Source organism: Balaenoptera ricei, chromosome X (genome assembly GCF_028023285.1).
Source record: "Balaenoptera ricei isolate mBalRic1 chromosome X, mBalRic1.hap2, whole genome shotgun sequence".
Lineage (NCBI taxonomy): Eukaryota > Metazoa > Chordata > Mammalia > Artiodactyla > Balaenopteridae > Balaenoptera > Balaenoptera ricei.
In genome coordinates this window covers 16,387,716-16,407,707 of record NC_082660.1, presented here as the reverse complement: position 1 = coordinate 16,407,707, position 19,992 = coordinate 16,387,716, and the positions used below count along the sequence as shown (strand labels likewise).

The 19,992-nt window shown below is 39.5% G+C and overlaps 1 protein-coding gene across 5 annotated transcripts in view; it reads left to right on the top strand.

Moving 5' to 3' along the window:
- MAP3K15 (mitogen-activated protein kinase kinase kinase 15) overlaps positions 1-19,992 on the top strand; it is a 148,331-nt gene that overhangs the window by 100,123 nt on the left and 28,216 nt on the right. For all 5 annotated transcript variants that reach the window (XM_059911660.1, XM_059911656.1, XM_059911657.1 and 2 more), the window contains 5 exons: positions 208-315; positions 8,234-8,283; positions 10,398-10,493; positions 16,627-16,714; positions 18,306-18,439. In XM_059911660.1, coding sequence (XP_059767643.1) covers positions 208-315; positions 8,234-8,283; positions 10,398-10,493; positions 16,627-16,714; positions 18,306-18,439 — 476 coding nt within the window. The remainder of the gene's footprint in view (positions 1-207; positions 316-8,233; positions 8,284-10,397; positions 10,494-16,626; positions 16,715-18,305; positions 18,440-19,992) is intronic.

Below are 19,992 nucleotides of genomic sequence, written 5' to 3'. Positions count from 1 at the left end.
CTGTTGGTTACACTGTCTGCGCCATCAGAGCATAGACCTCCCATAGGGAAGGGATTGTGGGCCGCCGTATCCACTGGTCCTAGAGCAGGGTTGCTGCATAGTAGGTACACGTAGAGGATCTGTGGAGTCCAGAGCTTCCCACTTCCTCACTGGGCAAGATAACCTATGTGGCATGTTCCCACACATTACAGAAATCTGTTGTTTTAGGTTCTGGTGATAGAACCAACCAAAGTCTACCAGCCTTCGTATGTCTCTATAAACAGTGAAGCTGAGGAGAGGACAGTTTCTCTGTGGCACGTCTCACCCACGGAAATGGTAAGAAAACAATCATAAACAGCTCTCTCTTTATTCTGTATTATTTAATGAAAAATTCAGTTTTCAAGTAGGAGAGTCAACTATATTGTACTTAAAAGAACAGGCACCCATGCCTAACTTCTGAGTTACGGGAGTATATGAGAGAGTGTAATCACAGATGGAGGAAAGCAAGCAGGGTTTTCCAAATATATATATTTGTATTATATGTATAGCTATGTGTGTATATACATATGTGTATATATATGTGTGTGTGTGTATATATATATGTATTTATATACGAATGAATATAAACTTGTGGGAAAAAATGAGTTAAACCATGAAGGAAGTGGATAAGGAATAAAGTGAAAGTCCCTCCAAATCCCCCAAACTTGGTATGTATTCCCGTCACCAATGATTTGATGGATGTCCATCTATACCTTTCTCTAAGCTCAGTTATATATGTATAATGTGTGTATACATATATCCATTATATATATAATATACATATATATAGGGGGAAGAAGCATTTTCATTAATGTGAGATCATATGGTGAGATTTGTTATTTTGCAACTTACTCTTTTTAAATGATCCATACATCAGGGACAGTTTTTCATATAGCACACACTGATCCACCCGATTTTTAAAATGTGATATTCCCTATATTCCCATATAATGGTGGTGCATTTCCGGGTATGGATGAGCCATAATTTATTTTACCACTTTCCTGCTAATGCACATTTAGGTTTCAGTTTTGCATTCTAGCTGATGGTAAACACGCCAGTGCACATCCTGGCGGTTACACCCTACCGCGCACATGTAGATGTTTCAGGAGCAAAGAGTCCCAGAATTGGACCTGCTGGCTTCAAGACTACATATGTTTAAAATTCGATAGCTACTGTCAAATTCGTACCATCCTAATTTATACTTACACCAGCAATATAGGAGAGGAAACATTTTCATTGCCCATTAAAGATATTACACACATGCTGGGCCAGGCCTCATGTTTTGTGGTAACAGCTACATTTTCATCTGTATTTGTCTAAAGTACTTCATCAGATTTTTTCTTTAATAAAATATTCTGTAGTAATAAAAAGAGGTAGCACCTTTGACAAGTGCATTAGACAGATCTATTTGCTATGTCTGTGTTTTCATGGAGTGTGGGGAGAGTTCTGCCATCAACTTGGCAAAGAAGGATTTTTTCCCCCCTGGAAACAAGATTGTGAGCAGTTATGTCTTAATCAGGTAAAAATAAGCAATATCTTCAAAAATAAAATACAACATCAGAGAATAAGGAGAGGCTCAGAATCATATTGGAAACACTTTATCAGAAATAGTCAAGATACAACAACTTTCCATTGTTCAATGGGCATAAAGTTTCAGTTACGCTAGATAAATAAGTCATAGAGAGCTGCTGTACAGCACAGTGCCTATACTTAACAATATGGGATTGTGCACTTCACATTTGTTAAGAGGGTAAATATCATGTGTGTTCTTACCACACACACAAATAAAAACAAAACCCAAGGGACACAAGGACACTTTGGGAGGTGTTGGATATATCTACTACCTTGATTGTGGTGATGGTATCACAAGTGTTGGCATATGTCCAAACTCATCAAATTATGCACATTAAATAGGTGCAGTTCTTTCTATATCACTTATACTTCAATAAAGGTACATATGAAAAATATATAGTCATGAATGATATTTCAAGTTACCTTAGTCTGCTTGAGCTGCTGTAACAGAATACCACAGACTGGGTGGCTTAAACCAGTGGTCCCCAACCTTATTGGCACCGGGGGCTGGTTTTGTGAAAGGCAGTTTTTCCACAGACCTGGGGGGCGGGGGGGATGATTCAGGCGGTAATGTGAGCGATGGGGAGCGGCAGATGAAGCTTCGCTCGCTTGCCTACCCGCCCGCCCACCCTCCACTCATCTCCTGCTGTGCAACCGGATTCCTAACAGGCCGCAGACCAGTACTGGTCCACAGCCCAGGGTTTGGGGACCCCTGGCTCAAACAACAGAAATTTGTTTCTCACAGTTCTGGAGGCTGGAAAGTCTGAGATCAGGGTGCCAGCATGGTCAGGTTCTGGTGAGAACCCTCCTCCTGGTTTGCAGATGGTGGTCTTCTTGCCCTGTTGTCACATAATGGAAAGAGGGATACAGAACTCTCTCCTGTCTCTTCTTATATAGGGCACTAATCCCATCACGAGGGCTCCACCCTGGTAATCTAATCACCTCTCAAAGGCCACCATCTCCAAATACCATCACACTGGGGGCTAGGGCTCCAACATATGAATTTGTGGAGACACAAACATTAAGTCTGTAACACAAATGTAAGCCAGTAACCTTGTCTAATATTTAACAGCGAAGCAACCTTCTCCTCATTGATAAGAGTCAGTAGCCATTAGTGAAGATGAGCCGCCGTAATGTGCTGGGGTATTTTTCCTGCACTGTGTGCTTTAAATATTTGAGCAAAAGAGAAGGAGCTAGAATAAGATACATACATGGTGTGCATACAGATATATCTCATTTGAAGAATGCATGTATCTTCTATTAAATTTGCCTCTTTGGGTTTTTTTTAACCTTTTATTGAAGTATAACACACACACAAAAGTGTATAACTCATAAATGTACAATTTGATGGATTTTTTATCAAGTGAACACACCTAAGTAACCAGTGCAACCCAGGGAAGGGAACATTAGCAGGCCCCCACCCCCCAAAGCCCTACTTATGTTCCACCCTCCAGGTACCACTGCCATGAAGCACCCTGTCCTCAGTGTTGGGATTCTTGTACTAGAGGCCAACCTTGCTTACATTGTTTGTGTCATTGATGCCACTGTGATGCAAGAGAATTTTCAAAATTCTGATCTGTAACCTCACTATTCCATTGATAGAGGTAACAAAACACCTCATTTTTAAATTTTTATTGGGGTATAGTTGATTTACAATGTTGTGTTAGTTTCAGGTGTACAGCAAAGTGAATCTGTTATACATATATCCACTCTTTTTTAGATTCTTTTCCCGTATAGGCCATTATAGAGTATTGAGTAGAGTTCCCTGTGCTATATAGTAGGTCCTTATTAGTTATCTATTTTATATATAGTAGTGGGTATGTGTCAATCCCAATCTCCCAATTTATCCCTCCCCCCCTTACCCCCCAGTAACCATAGTTTATTTTTTACATCTGTAACTCTATTTCTGTTTTGTAGATAAGTTCATTTGTAGCCTTTTTTTTTTAGATTCCACATGTAAGCAATATCATATATTTGTTTTTCTGTGTCTGACTTACTTCACTCAGTATGACAATCTCTAGGTCCATCCATATTGCTGCAAATGGCATTATTTTGTTCTTTTTACGGCTGAGTAATATTCCATTGTATATAGGTACCACATCTTCTTTATCTGTTCCTCTGTTGATGGACATTTAGGTTGCTTCCATGTCCTGGCTATTGTAAATAGTGCTGCAGTGAACATTGGGGTACATGTGTCTTTTTGAATTATGGTTTTCTCTGGGTATATGCCCAGTAGTGGGATTGCTGGGTCATATGGTAGTTCTATTTTTAGTTTTTTAAGGAACCTCCATACTGTTCTCCATAGTGGCAGTATCAATTTACATTCCCACCAATAGTGCAAGAGGGTTCCCTTTTCTCCACACCCTCTCCAGCATTTATTGTTTGTAGATTTTTTGATGATGGCCATTCTGACTGGTGTGAACACCTCATATTTTGACAAGTAGTTATGGAAGAAACTAATCATATTAAAGTGACTCTTCATACTTTTAGAGCAAAATGGTTTTGTTCTCATGGAATTCTACAAACCTATAATGGTTGCAGGTCTTTAATGGGAATTTCCATCGGTACATATAGTATCTCACTAGTTGTAAATGTTTTACTTTGTTTGTATATAGTCTGTAATAAGAAATAGAAAGAACTATATAAGCAGCAAATGGTAGTTTTTCTTGACTGAGGAAATGTTTTGCACAGTGCTTGGTAGTTGTCAGAGCAAATGTCTGAGAGAAATATAAATTGCCTTTTTTTCTTTGAGAGGAAGGCTTTGCTTTTGCCTTCATTTACATTTTTGAAATTCTGCAGGTTGTGGAAGCAAGCAGATTAGCCTGGAGTGAAAGGATAACTTCTCTGCACAGACTTGCGGTTCTTCCCGGTGGGCTGTGGTGGTGGGAAGCAATCACACAGGCACACGTTCACCTGCAGACAGCACCGCTGTAACATTAGGTTAAGGTCTGCTTCATCAGCCGGGGATTCGGAAACGTACGCTGGTCAGTGTTTAACCACCAGCTCTCCAGGGGATATGGGAGCAGAGGACCGATTTGTAGTGTTTACTGATTTCTGTGGTGTAAATACTCCCATCATGGCCAGTTTCACGCAACCAACATCAGGTCACCGAGCACAGCGTTAGGAAGAGATGTGTGCAATGGCTTCCCAAGCTGGTGCGAGCTCGGCCAGCACAGCGATGCAGGCAGGCTGCACAGAGCAGGAGCAAATGCGGTGTTTCTCCCTCAGCTTCTCGTGGGCCCCAAAGTCACCAACAGGTGCACTGCGGCCACCATTGCTATCCATACGGGGAGGGCTGCTGGTTTTGGAAAGCTCTTTGGGAGGCGCCTTTTATGCTTATGTTAGCGACTGGAACATCTCACACAAAAAGTCTATGCTTTTAACACAAAAATCCCCCCTCCCTGAAAGTCCGCATCCTGGGGGTAGGAGGGCAGAGGCTGAGTCAGCACCTCGGGGATCCTGAAGGAGTCCCCTCCCTCTGACTTCCCGGCCCATTTCTCCAGAGCCCACCCCGGCTCTGCTTCCAATGCACTGTTACTGGCGGCTTCTGGCACTGTGGAAAGCTAAAATCTTGAATCTGTTTCCTCATCATGATTTGGTGAAATATCCCCTCTCAGGAAAGATTAGAATGCTGCCTTACAGGAGGCTCGGGACAGGAGGAGAACAGTCATAGCTTTCCTGATTGACCCGCCAGGACACCACCAGATAGCTCATGAAAGACTCCCCTTGCAGATCCAAGAGAGCACAGACTTCACGGTTCCATTTGTATAATATTCCAGAACAGGCAACGGTCTCCACAGTGGGACAAGTGAGAATAGCAGTCGCCTTTGGGTCGACAGCAGTGACTGGGAACAGGGGGTCTGAGGGAATCTGCTGCTGCTGATGTTCTGTCTCTTGGTTTAGATGCTGGTTACAGTGGCTCTTCATTTTGTGGAAATTTATTGAGATGATCACTGTACCCTTTTCTGAATGTATGCTCTATTTCAGCTTAAAAGTTTAGTAATAATTAAAAAAACACTTGTAGTGGCCCTCTTGATATTCCCCAATCATTATTGGATCCTGTGACTTTCCAGATAAAAGTCAAACTCTTTTATTAAGTGTCAAGCCCCTATATAACCCTGCCCTCCTTCTCCTCCCTCCTTCTCCTCCCCCGCCCCCTCCCCGACCCTCAGCCCCAGCCAGACCTTCATCTGTCATCTCACAGTCCCCTGAGCTGGCCCTGCAGGAGTTCACATCTGCTCTTTTGTTCTCATCCTTCTCCCTCCCTGGAATTCATTCTTCCAATTACCCAAGTCCTAACTTTTGCAAAGGTGTCTCTAACCACCCTTCCCTCCTTCCATCCTTCCATTGAACGTCTGTTGGCTACCCAGTTGTCTGTATTATGTGCAAAGTATATCCTATCGCTTATTTATCCGTTTTCCAAAGTGTCTCCCCAACTGCTCTGCAAGCCCATGCATGACTTCTATATTTTTATATCTGTAGGACCTATGAAGCAGGAACCCCCCACCCAATGCCTATTGATTATGATGTAAAGGGAAAGCGGAGGGAAGGTCCGTGTGGTTTACTTCTGTTTTTTTTTAATTTTTTTTAATTTAATTTTATTAATTTTTTTGGCCGCACCACGCAGCATGTAGGATCTTAGTTCCCTGACCAGGGATCAAACCCGTGCCCCCTGCAGTGGAAGTGCAGAGTCTTGACCACTGGACCGCCAAGGAAGTCCCTCCATGTGGTTTACTTCTTAACCAGTAAATCTTCCTCCTGAATCGAGAAGTTCCCTAAAGCTACCCTAGAGTAAACCTACCGTCTGGGAATACTTTGAAAACTTGTGTGGTTGAGCTTTCTATATACATACAGCCTCTTGCAGGCTCTCTCGAATCTGCCCTCGTTCATATTTCTGTACCTGAATCCAAAGCAGACTCCCGTTCTCCACCACTACCCTCTTTCAGTGACTTGGAACACATCCCTCCTCTGAAATACACTGAGTCTTTCTATAAAGATGGGTCTGATGTGATAGCTTTCATGTTTTCATCCACTTTCATCTTTCACAGCTCTCAGTGATTCTCACACAGAGGGGAGGCTTAAAGTCCTGTTGATGGCCTCCAGAGGCCTGCATGATCTCCCTAACCTCCTCTCCCACTCCCCCCTCACTCACTCCGCTCCCGTCTCACTCCCCTCCTTGCTGGTCCCCAAACCTGCAAAGCACACTGCTGCCTCAGGGCCTTTGCACTTGCTGTTTCCTCTGCCCGGAACTGGTCCCCCAGTTAATCTGCATGGCTCACTCCCTCACCTCCTTTAGCTTTCTGCTTGAAAACTCATGACTTCCTGCCCCACCTTAATGCCCTTTGCTGTGTTATTTGTGTTCATAGTACTTTTCACCCTCCACCATGCTCTTCACTTGCTATTTGATTTATTATCTATCTCCCCTCACTCGATTGTAAGCCCCATGAGGGCAGGGGTTTTGTCATTCTCTGTCATGTCCCTGCTGGTTCATTGCCTAGTGCATAATAGGTGTTTCATCAACATGTCTGGATGGATCTTCTCCCATTGGGAACCATCCTCCCAGCTGTGCCTGTTGCCATTGCTCCAGGATGGCAGGAAACTTGTCACCCGATCGCTTGTGGCTGTTCTCCTGAGCCATATGCTCAGTCATTTGGCTCTCACACTTCTCTTCTCTGGGAGGCTTAGCTGGTCATTTATGGCATTCCTCAGGCTAACCTAATGTATTTGCTTATTTAAAATGATTCTCTGTTGTTGTAATGTATTGGTATTGTAGCCTATGGCCCTTCTAAAACTGGGAATTCAGACACTCCTTCTGAGGCTTAGCTTTGTTCATAGTTTAAGGGCAAGGGATGGTGGTGGAGGGAGAGGACAGAGTTATATATGTATTTTTTAAGTGCGTCTTGTACAGATTGAAATCCCAGTTAGTCTTTGTATTAGTCATGGTAGGCTAGATGCTAAAACAAACATCCCCCAAATATCAGTTTATCTATGATGATAAAAGTTCATCTATGCCTCATGTCATGTCCAGGTTGGCAGGGTCCCCATTCCATCTGGTAGTGGATGGGGAAAGAGAATGTAGAGGAGAGGATTGCTGTGGAGGTTTCTAATGAGCCAAGCCCGCAGGTGGAGCACATCACTCTTGTTCACATCCCATTGGTCAGAACTCCATCAAATGACCCCACCTAGCTGCTCAGGAGGCTGGGAAATGTAGTCTAGTTATGTGCCCAGGGAGAAAAAGAAATAAAGATCGGTGAACACTGACTGGTGTCTGCCACATTCTTGCCTCTCCAAACATTTTTGTGGGTCATTCAACTTCAGTGGGCTGTTCCCAAACTCATCTTAGAGTTTTCCTGATACGTTGACAGAAGATGAAAGGCTGCTCACTGTGTATGTACTGTATGCCTATTGTTTCTATTTCAAATTTAGATCATTTGTTCTAAACTGGATTAGAGACACAAATGAATTTTTACAATAGATAAGAAAATGTTTCTGGTGTTCCAAGTTATGCGAAATATCTTGCTTTAACTGCTAAATTCTATTGAAAGTAAAAAATAGCAGAAGCGATTGACCATAGAATGAAACCAAAAATGATTCTTTGCATGGAAAACATCAAACTACTGACTTTTGTCCTTGATTCCTGCAGAAACAAATTCATGAATGGAATTTTACAGCCTCTTCCATTAGAGGAATAAGGTAAGAACATAAGAGAAAATGTAATTATTGTTTTAATACAAATAATGATGTTGTTTTTATCACTTTGTTTCTACTTATTTATAATATGTGGTGCTCTCATTTTTAACAGAATCCAAAACAGACTATTTTCTCTCTCGTTGCCCTGCCCGAGCTTGTTCATCATGTGCTGCTAGTAAGGGCTTCTTGGCTTGTTATAGCAGAGTAGCTGTTTTCGTATCCAACAGACGAAACTCTCTTGTCTCAAACTTTTTTAAAACAAGAAGTTATGTGTGTACTTGGTGTCAGTCTATTTATCTCTTGTAAAAATAAAATACAGTGTGTGTGTGTGAAAAAAAAAAAAAAAAAAAAGAAATAGCCAACATAAAAAAAAAAAAAAAAAAAAAAGAAGTTATGTGTGTAGAAAGATAAAGTGTTTCTTCTTTGAGCCAATGATGTTCATGTGCTCAGGGACCCCCAGAACTGAAGCTGGGAGTTACTTGATAATGATACTTGGCTGGGATCTCCTGGGCAGAGTAATGGAGCCAAGGGCATTGTTATTGGCAGGTGAGTAAGGTGGTGTATTCCCAGGAGAGGCCTGCCACTTGCTGTTTGGTTCAGGAGCGCTGACCATTTGGGCCTGAATTGTGTGGCTGCACTCTGAGTCTGACCCTGCCAGCACACCCAAGGGTGGGAGGAACTCTGGAGTAGATCTGAGTTCTAATCCCTCTTTTGCTGTTTGACCTTGAGCAAATCATTCAGCCTCTCTAGGACTCAGTATCTTCATAGTTTCCATCATATTAAGGGCTTGGACTAGAACTCTGTCTTTTCTCTGATTCTCAGACCACAGGCCAATGAATGAATCCCTGTTACCCCAGATGCAGCATGATCCTTTCCTAGACACATCAGTGTTTAAATTGGAGTAATGTTTACATCACTTTTAAAGGGAGAGAAATCATTTAAGAACACAGTAGCATATTTGAATAATACTGCTCAGAAAATATAATTCAAAAGGTGTTAAACATTTTCAAACATGTACTACTCAGAAACTAAGTTGTATGATAACATGTAGTCAAGAACCTTCTGTTTGTACCTTCTCATAGAGATACCTCTTGCTGCCATTTTAGCCATCAACAGGGATGTGCAAAGGGCCTGGGGTGAATCAGACCCTGGAACCAATGTGACATGAAGAGCATGTGTTGAACATTCCCAAGGCTATCCAACTAACTGTGGTGGTTCCTTTAAACATTGGTTTTGAAAAGTTACTCATGTATAAGCTAGTTTTAATTCATTTTAAATCACCCTGTACTGTTGCTGTTTCAACTCGTTATTTGTCATGTAATCCATAACATGTAAGGAATGGTCAAAGAAGCTATAATCTCAGGAAGAGACGACTTAGAAAGGGCAAGATAAAGTGGCTTCATTTGTCTGAAGGGCTAATCATAGAATCTAGCCTTTTGCATAGTGCCACCTGGCAAAATGAGGGCCATTGCGTAGGCTTTGGCACAGTGCAGGTAAAGAACTTTCTAGCAGTGAAATCCATCAGGAGATGGAATATGATGATTTTCTGTCACTGGATATTCCAGGCAAACTGAATATTGCCTGTTCAAGGAGCTGTAGAGTCAGATCCAGGCCTTTGGTGGGGATGGACCAGATAACATTTAAAGGCCTTTCTTGAGCTAAAATGCCATGTTTATTTCCACTTCCCTTGTGTGGCCACAAATACTGTGTCCTAATATTTTTCAAGTCTAGAAATTCCTTTGATATCACAATAAATTATTTCACAAATACCTTTTTAATGACCTTATAAACTCTTGAAGACAGAAACCATATTTTATTCCCATTCCTGCTGCCCATATGCTTTGCTTAACATTGAATAGATAGTAAGTTCTTGATACATATTAAAGTCTGTTGATGAATACAAACTCAAACATCAGCAAGATAAATGCCCCTCCTATTTAAATTTCATAGAGAAATAGAAGTCACTTTGGTGGGCGGGGGGGTATTTGTTAAAACATTAATGAAACTTTCAAATTTGTAAAATTGAAGAAAAGCTGTTTCTAGATCTTTCTCAAAAAAATTAAATTGATATCAAAATTTATATATAATAAGCATTCTTACGTTTTGAACTTTTGCAGCATATCCAAGTTTGATGAACAGTGTTGTTTTCTTTACGTCCATGATAATTCTGATGACTTTCAAATCTACTTTTCCACTGAAGACCAGTGCAGTAGGTGAGTTTTAATCTGATTCAGGTATTTTCAATCTAATTATGGTGAATCACTTTTAAAGGGTCTTTGTTGTGAAAAATATTTATTTGCTATACTGCCTTTCCTAAAGTTTTAACTTATGAAAAATAATTTTTACAGCTTTATTGAGATATAATTCACATACCATGCAATTTACTCATTTTAAAGTATAGAATTCAATCTTTTTTTAACATCTTTATTGGAGTATAATTGCTTTACAATGGTGTGTTAGTTTCTGCTTTATAACAAAGTGAATCAGTTATACATATACATATGTTCCCATATCTCTTCCCTCTTGCGTCTCCCTCCCTCCCACCCTCCCTATCCCACCCCTCTAGGTGGTCACAAAGCACCGAGCTGATCTCCCTGTGCTATGCGGCTGCTTCCCACTAGCTATCTATTTTACATTTGGTAGTGTACATATGTCCATGCCACTCTCTCACTTCGTCCCAGCTTACCCTTCCCCCTCCCCGTGTCCTCAAGTCCATTCTCTAGTAGGTCTGCGTCTTTATTCCTGTCTTGCCACTAGGTTCTTCATGACCTTTTTTTTTTTTTCCTTAGATTCCATATATATGTGTTAGCATACGGTATTTGTTTTTCTCTTTCTGACTTACTTCATTCTGTATGACAGACTCTAACTCCATCCACCTCACTACAAATACCTCCATTTCATTTCTTTTTATGGCTGAGTAATATTCCATTGTATAAATGTGCCACATCTTCTTTATCCATTCATCTGATGATGGACACTTAGGTTGCTTCCATGTCCTGGCTATTGTAAATAGAGCTGCAATGAACATTTTGGTACATGACTCTTTTTGAATTATGGTTTTCTCAGGGTATATGCCCAGTAGTGGGATTGCTGGGTCGTATGGTAGTTCTATTTTTAGTTTTTCAAGGAACCTTCATACTGTTCTCCATAGTGGCTGTATCAATTTACATTCCCACCAACAGTGCAAGAGGGTTCCCTTTTCTCCACACCCTCTCCAGCATTTATTGTTTCTAGATTTTTTGATGATGGCCATTCTGACCGGTGTGAGGTGATATCTCATTGTAGTTTTGATTTGCATTTCTCTAATGATTAATGATGTTGAGCATTCTTTCATGTGTCTGTTGGCAATCTGTGTATCTTCTTTGGAGAAATGTCTATTTAGGTCTTCTGCCCATTTTTGGATTGGGTTGTTTGTTTTTTTGTTATTGAGCTGCATGAGCTGCTTGTAAATCTTGGAGATTAATCCTTTGTCAGTTGCTTCATTTGCAAATATTTTCTCCCATTCTGAGGGTTGTCTTTTGGTCTTGTTTATGGTTTCCTTTGCTGTGCAAAAGCTTTTAGTTTCATTAAGTCCCATTTGTTTATTCGTGTTTTTATTTCCATTTCTCTAGGAGTTGGGTCAAAAAGGATCTTGCTGTGATTTATGTCATAGAGTGTTCTGCCTATGTTTTCCTCTAAGAGTTTGATAGTGTCTGGCCTTACATTTAGGTCTTTTTTTTTTTTTTTAGTATATTCACAGTTTTGCAGCCATCACCACAATGTAATTTTAGATTATTTTCATCACTCCCAAAAGAAACACAGTATCCATTAACAGTCACTCCCCATTTTCTCTCAACCTAACCCCACCCCCCCAATCCCAGTCCTCTGCAACCACTGAATCTACTTTCCGTCTTTACGAATTTGCCTATTCTTGACATTTCATATATATAGAATCATACAATATATGGCCTTTTGTGACTCGCTTCCTCCATTTATCATAATGTTTTCAAGTGTCATCCATGTTGTAACATGTATCAGAATTTCATTCCTTTTTGTGGCTGAATAATATTCCATTGTATGGATATATTTGATTTGTCTGTTCATGATTTGAAAGACACTTGGTTTGTTTTCACTTTCTGGCTATTGTGAATAATGCTGCCATAAACATTCACATGCAAGTTTTTGTGTCAACTTATGTTTTAATTTCTCTTGGAGCCAAATTACTGGGTCTTATGATAATTCTTTATTTAACTTTGAGGAACGGCCAGACTGTTTTCCCAGTTTACATTCCCATCAGCAATGTATGAAGGTTCCAGTTTCTCCACGTCCTCGCAATACTTGTTACTGTCTGTCCTTTTGATTGTAGCCATCCTAGTGGGTGTTAGGTGGAATCTCATTGTGGTTGTGTTTTGCATTTCCCTAATGACTAAAGATACCTAGGATCTTTTCATGACCTTATTGGCCATTTATATATCTTCTTTGGAGAACTATCTACTCAAATCCTTTGCCCAATTAAAACATTTTTTTAACTTTTTATTTTGGAAAATATTCAGACCTTACAAGAAAGTTCACCCAGAACTCCCCACTGTTAACCATTTACCACATTTGTTTTACATTCTCTCTATATGCAGATGACTATTTTGTTCTGAACTGTTGAAGAGTAAGTTGTAGACATAATGCTCCATTACCTCTCAGTACTTCAGTACGTGCTTCTCTAAATACAAGAACATTCACTTATGTAATCACAGTACAGTTATCTAATCAGGAAACTAAGATTGATATGGTTCTATAATTTACAAACCTTAGCCAAATTTTACTTATTGTCCCACTAATGTCCTTTACAGTGAAACGAAAGATATTTTTTCTCTGGTTCATGATCTAAACCAGGATTACATATTAACATTTAGCTGTCACGTCTGTATAGCCCCGCCTTTTATCTGGAACATTTCTTCATCAGTCTTTGTCTTTCTTGACTTAATGCTTTCAAAGAGTACAGGCAGTTTATCTTGTATAATCCTTCAATTTGGGTTGGTTTGCTGTTCCCTCATGATTATATTAGTGTTATGCATTTGGGGTAGGAATACCACAGAAGTGATGCCCTGTCCTCAGTACATCACATTGGGAGACATACAATATCTTTGTCTCATTACTGGTGATATTAACTTGGCTCACCTGGCGAAAGTGATGTTTGCCAAGTTTCTCCGAACTTTGCCCATTTTTAATTGGGTTATTGGTATTTTTGTTAATAAGTTTTAAGAGTTTTTTATATATTCTGGATACAAGGCCCTTGTCAGATGTGTGATTTGCAAGTGCTTCCTCCCATTCTGTGGGTTATCTTTTTACTCTGTTGATGGTATCATTTACAGCACAAAAGTTTTAAATTTTGTGGCAGTCCAGTTTATTTTTCCTTTTGTCACTTGTGCTTTTGATGTCATATCTAAGAAGGCTTTGCCTAACCCAAGGTTTTCTCTGGTGTTTATTTTCTTCAAAGAGTTTTATAGTTTTAGCTCTTATATTTAGGTCTCTGATCCATTTTGAGTTTTGTTTTGTTTTGTTTTTTTTTAAATGGTCTGAGGTAGGGGGTCCAACTTCATTCTTCTGCATGTGGATATGTGGTTGTCTCAGCACCATTTGTTGAAAAGACTATTTCTTCTCCCATTGAATGGTCTTGGCACTTTTTTAGAAAATCAGTTGACCATAAATGTAAGCATTTATTTCTGGACTTTCACTTCTATTCCATTGATCTATATGTCTATCCTTTATGCTATTACCACATTTTCTTGATAACTGTAGTATTGTACTAAGCTGTAAAATCAGGAAATGTGAGTCTTCCAACTTGGTTCTTGTTTTTCATAATTGTTTTGACTATTGCAGGTGCTTCCATATCCATGTGAATCTTAGGATCAGCTAGTCAGTTTCTTCAAAAAAGGCCACTAGGGTTTTGGCAGGGATTGCTTCGTATATTCAGATCAATTTGAGAGGCTTTGCTATCCTAACCATATTAAGTCTTCCATCCCATGAACATAGCATATCTTTCTATTTGTTTAGGTCTTCTTTAATGTCTTTCAACAATTTTTGGAGTTTCAATGTACAAGTCTTATACTTTTTTGTTAAATATATATGTATTTTATTCTTTTTGGTGCTATTCTAAGTGGAGTTGTTAATTTCATTTTCAGATTGTTCGTTGCTGGTGTATAGAAATACACGTTGATTTTTGTATATTGATCCTGCAAACTGGCACTCATTTTTTAGTTCTAATAGTTTTTTATTGATGTTCTGTATACAAGATCATGTCATCTGCAGATAGAGATAGTTATAGTTCTTCCTTTCCAAACTGGATGTCTTTCTTTCTTTTTCTTGCCTAATTGTCCTGACTAACTGCAGTATAATGTTGAGTAGAAGTGGCGAGAGCAGACATCCTTGTCTTGTTCCTGATCTTAGGAGGAAAGCGTCTAGTCTTACACCATTAAGCATGATGTTACTGGTAGGTTTTTCATAGATAACCTTTATCAGGTTGAGGAAGATTCCTTTATTTGTAGTTTGTTGAGAGAGTTTGCATCATGTAATTTGAGAACATTTTAATTCAGTGTGTCTCAGACAATCATTATAACAACATATTTAGAAATCAGACTAAACATCAGACCAGGGCACCCTTGGGTCACAATCTTCAATTTTAGAGTTGGAAAATGCTGCCAAATATCAAGCAGAACATCCCTTTACTACAAAGTTTACCTTCTGTCTCTCATTCTGTCCTCAGTGCCTTTTCTTGCCATACATTTAAATAATTTTTTAATTGAGGTGTAATATACAGACGAGTGTGTTAAGTATATCAGCACCCCAGAAGGTGCCTTGTGCCCCTTCCCAGTCATTAAACCTGCTCCTAATGTAACTATTTTGACTTCTATCACCAGTGGTTAGTTTTGCCTGTTGTTAAACTTCAAATAAAGATACTCATAAAGTATGTACTCTTTTATTTCTCACTTGTATCTCTTAAAATAATATCTATGAGATTCAGCCATGTTGTATTAGTTCATTCTTTTCTTTGCTGTGTAGTGTTCCATTGTGTGAATATATATGACAATTTATCTGTTTTATCACACATTTGGATTGTTTCCAGTTTGGGGCCATTATGAATAAAACTGCTATGAACACTCTTGTGCATGCCTTTTGGTAAACATATTCATTGATTTCTGCACTGTATGTGCCTAGGAATGGAGTTACTGGGTTATGGGATAGGTTTATATTCAGCTTTGGTTGATACCAAAGTAGTTTTATCAATTTACACTTACACCAGCAACATATGAGAGTTCCAGTTGCTCCACATTCTGAACAACAATTGATACTGTCTTTTAAATTTTAGTTATTCTGTTGCATGCATACCATATGTCTCCTAAGAAGCCTGACTGTTGCGTGTCCCAGCTTTCAAAAATTAGAAACAGCAGAGGTGGGATGGGTTAGAGAAAAGAACATTCTAGTGTTTCTTGGAAATTATCTTAAAGTATGCAATATTCTTCCCTGCCACCTTAAGAGAGAATACTGAATACAAATCTTCTGAGTCAAGTCATTTGTATGTGAATAAACAGCTACACAAGTCTAGGGAGTGGCTGATGTGGCCCAGCAGCGTTTGTGAGAAAGATTTATGGGTTATAGTTGATATTAAGCTTAGTCTATGTCAACAGAACGATGAGGCCGTCTTACACACTTCCTTCTCACCTCTCCCCTTATACAAGACCTTATTTCTCACTAAGAGCTAGAGTGCTGGCAACTTGGGAGGTGATGGTCCCACTATCCTTAGCACTAATTAAATCACCCCTGGAACACTGGTCCCGGGACCAGACTTGAAGAATAATACAGGGACACCTTTGAAGAATTACAAGTTAGTGAAGTGACTCATAAACAAGTCCTGGGGGAAATGTTGAGGGAACAAGAAGGAAAGACTTATAGGGATATAATAAAATTATGTACATTTCTAATGGGCAGTTATGTAGAAAGGGACTAATTCTAAGCAGTCTATGGATGAGACCCACATCAAAGAAGTCTTAGTTCAATATAAGTGAAGCATTTCTCACCAAAGAATGAGCTGCCTTGTGAGGTAATGAGTTCTCTGTCACTGGGGGTGTTCACGCATCAATTAGCCAGCCAGTTGGTGGCGATATTGTATAGAGGGCATTCAAGTATCATATAGGTATTTGAACTAGATTAGATAACCAGTACACTACCATGTCAAATCAAGGAGTGGAGTGATTGTTCCATAACTTGTAAAAGCTTGGTTTATTTAATCACAGTTTAATGTAGTAAGGCCAAGTTAGAGGAAAGGAATAGGAGTGATCATAATTAGCGGCATCTTTGTGACATTTGGTGTTCTAGGTTTTGCTCTTTGGTCAAAGAGATGATAGCCAACGGCGTGGGCAGTACAGTGGAGCTGGAGGGAGAGACCGACGGGGATACCTTAGAGGTGAGTCACAGAAGACCTAGGACATGGAAAAAGTTATTTACTGTGTCTTTGATGCTTAAAGAAAATGTCCCATTTTTTGTGTGAAAGTTCTTTATGCGTATATTTTAAAATACTCATTAATGAACGAGCTAGCCATCACTATTTATGACTGTCAGAGATTAAATTTAATGCATCTCTATAGAAACACCTCATTACTTTGGGATCCTATCAAGCAGAATGTGTAAGAAAAATCTGACGTGGACTAGACTAAAATTCCCTTTGTGTACAACCGATGGAAAAGGTTTTTCTATGCTAATTAATAATGTTTGTGAAACTACAAGAGAAATAGTTGGGCAAATAGAAGCAGACTTTTTCATTTATGCCTAAAATGACTTTAGTTATATCTACTTGCATATAATATATTAAATATGGTAATATTAAGAAATTAATATTCTTAATATTCAGAAAGGGTCATCATAAGCTCTTTTGGACAGTACAGTGGTAGTCCACAGATACTGCACCACTACGCATGTGTTTAAACCTTGCACAATTATTATGACTTGCCACTAACTCAGGTCCTTGTAATTTAGTGAGATTTTACTATACTTTCAAGTGGGCTGAAATTAATTCTTTGAGATTTCTTTCAGAAAATATCAAAGGGATTCATTTTAATAATTGAGTCAGGTACTCGAATTCTTAGCTTAGAATCAAAGTTTGTTGTAGAAACGAACTGAGTGATGCACTTTGAAGGTAACAGAGAAAGGTGGGAGATAAAAGCCTGTTATGAAGCAGGCGGATGTTTGGTTAAATCAGACAGTGATGAGACCCACTAGTAACCTTAATTGTCGTGAGCATCCCTAGAAGTGGATGGGAAGGGACACGTCCACATGCACACGCGTTCTGTGCACTTCTGTAAGCAGGTATAGGGGGCATAGAAAATAACAGAAAGAATCCCTTGCTGCCTCTGCTTTAAATAAATATTGCTCAGTCTAGAGTTACATTTGTTTTAATCATTGAGAAGAACCAAGTGGAATGCGGCTGTACAATTTTTGATGATAAGATTGGGGGAATAAAAGAGCAATACTAATTACAGGTGGAGTTTTGCAGTATGTGTTTAATGCTAGATCTGTACCTCTAAAAACAGGAGTGGGGCAGCATGTGTACTTTCTATTAAGACAATTTTAGTTTTATTTACCTTCAGTTCTTTTCTGGGCTATGGAAAGTGGTTGCTTTCCTGGCAAGTTGATAAGGGATCATGTAAGAAGGCACCTATTTGGGGTACTTGACATGCTTAGAAGCAGTTTTAAATCGCAGCATCAAAGTGAGGGGAGTTCTCCAAAAGGTGAGCCCACTAAGTTACATATGAGCCGTATTTTTAAATTTCTTGCATTCTATTTCATAAAATCATGTTATGAATATATGAGTAACTGAGAACTCTACCCCTTAAAAGCAATTATTTAATGAAAAGTACATAACCCAAGAAATGTGACCTGCCTGGTACTCAAATAATGTTATTTATAAATTTTCTAAAAATTGCAGGACAATGTTTGGGCTTTTATGGGGTTTCTCCACCACAAGTTGTGTGCTTTTTTATCTTGGTGCTTTTCCTTAGTATGAGTATGACCACGATGCGAATGGTGAGAGAGTGGTGCTGGGGAAGGGCACATATGGGATCGTGTATGCCGGCAGAGATCTGAGCAATCAAGTGCGAATAGCCATCAAAGAAATTCCAGAGAGAGACAGCAGGCAAGTCAGGGCGGGCCTTCCGCCTTCTGCAGTTGCCACCTCCATACCCCAATTCCCGTGCCCACCACTGATGGTGCATAATGAAAGCATTATGTCATCAAAAAAATTTGTAATTCTCTTCTAATAAGGGTGATCTGCTTTTGTGCTCTACATATTATAAATAAATGGAGAAAATGGAACAACTTCACTTAGAGGCATGTGGATTGCAGAGTCACATTTTAAAAGAAGACTGTAGTTTTATTTCCACCCGTCAGGAGGAAATAAAGTTTTACATTTTTACATAGATGTTTGTTTGCAAATATTTTAAAATATGACTCTGTGCTTTAATTCACATTGTAACAATTTGAAATGGCTATTATTTATTCAGATGTATCATTACAGAAAATTAAATGTGGTAAAAAAAAAATTTTAGTTTTTTGCTATACAGACTATTTTATTAATACCCTACCCTTCAACCTCACCCATAGATTTTGGACTATTGTTTTTTAAACCACAAGTACTACCAATTTATTTCTCCTACACTTTTTAAGAGTCTAACTAAAGGTTTATTCCTTTTTAAATTCATACCCCTCCTAATTCTAAACAAGAACGTGTTGACTGTCAAGTGTTTTTGTAGAGAAGCTACATATACAGTAATGGCCACAGTATAAGAAATAATAGCTCCATGCTCCACCGGCGTGCTCAGACCACATCTGCAGCGTTGCCTTCAGTGCTGGACACTGATGGCTGTGTGCAAACATCCCTCCATCCAGGTGTCAGTGAATTATTAGGGATGGATTACAAGTGATTTCTAGCAGCTGTAAGACCCTTTGTCATTCATTCGTTCATTCGTTTGCTTGTTCGTCCATTCATTTTTAATGGGATTGTGTGTTATGATATTTGAATTATAAAGCAGGGTCTGAAATGAACTCATCCAACTTCTTCCAAGGCTAAGAAGGTTAAATGACTTCTCCGAGGACATGAAGAAACAAGACTAGGATCCAGTCTCTTGAGTTCCTCTTCCAGTATTCTGTCTCTTATTCTCATGATGGATAAGGCGTTGCAGTTGTTTGTTGGGGGGAAGTTGCTGGCTTGAACCACCTCCTTCAATTGGTTGTATTAGTCATTTCAGCTCTTCACTGCTGATGGTTGTTCCTGGGATTTTAGAGCTGGAAGGGACCTTAGAGACTGTTTTGTCCCATTCCCTAAATTTACAGGCTGAAGTTAGGATATTGGGCACCTTCTCTGTGCCAGATTCTGGGCTGGCACTGGAGACTGAAAGGGGAGTAGGATACTGTCCTAATGTTAGGGTGTGCCCAGTTTGGTAGAGCAAAGTGACAAGTGCCATAATACAGAGGTTCACAGAGTGTTTGTAGAGCATAGGAGTGGAATGAATTGCTCTTCTTGGATGAGTTGTGGCAAGTTTGAGAAAATAAATCATCTTTGAGCCGGCCTTTGAGGGATGAGTAGGAGTTCGTCTGGCAGAAAAGGAGGCCAGAGCATTCTATGCTGAGGGGAAGCAGAGCTGTTAAGCACAGAGTGTACGGAGAGAAGAACAAATTGTCTGTTGTGAC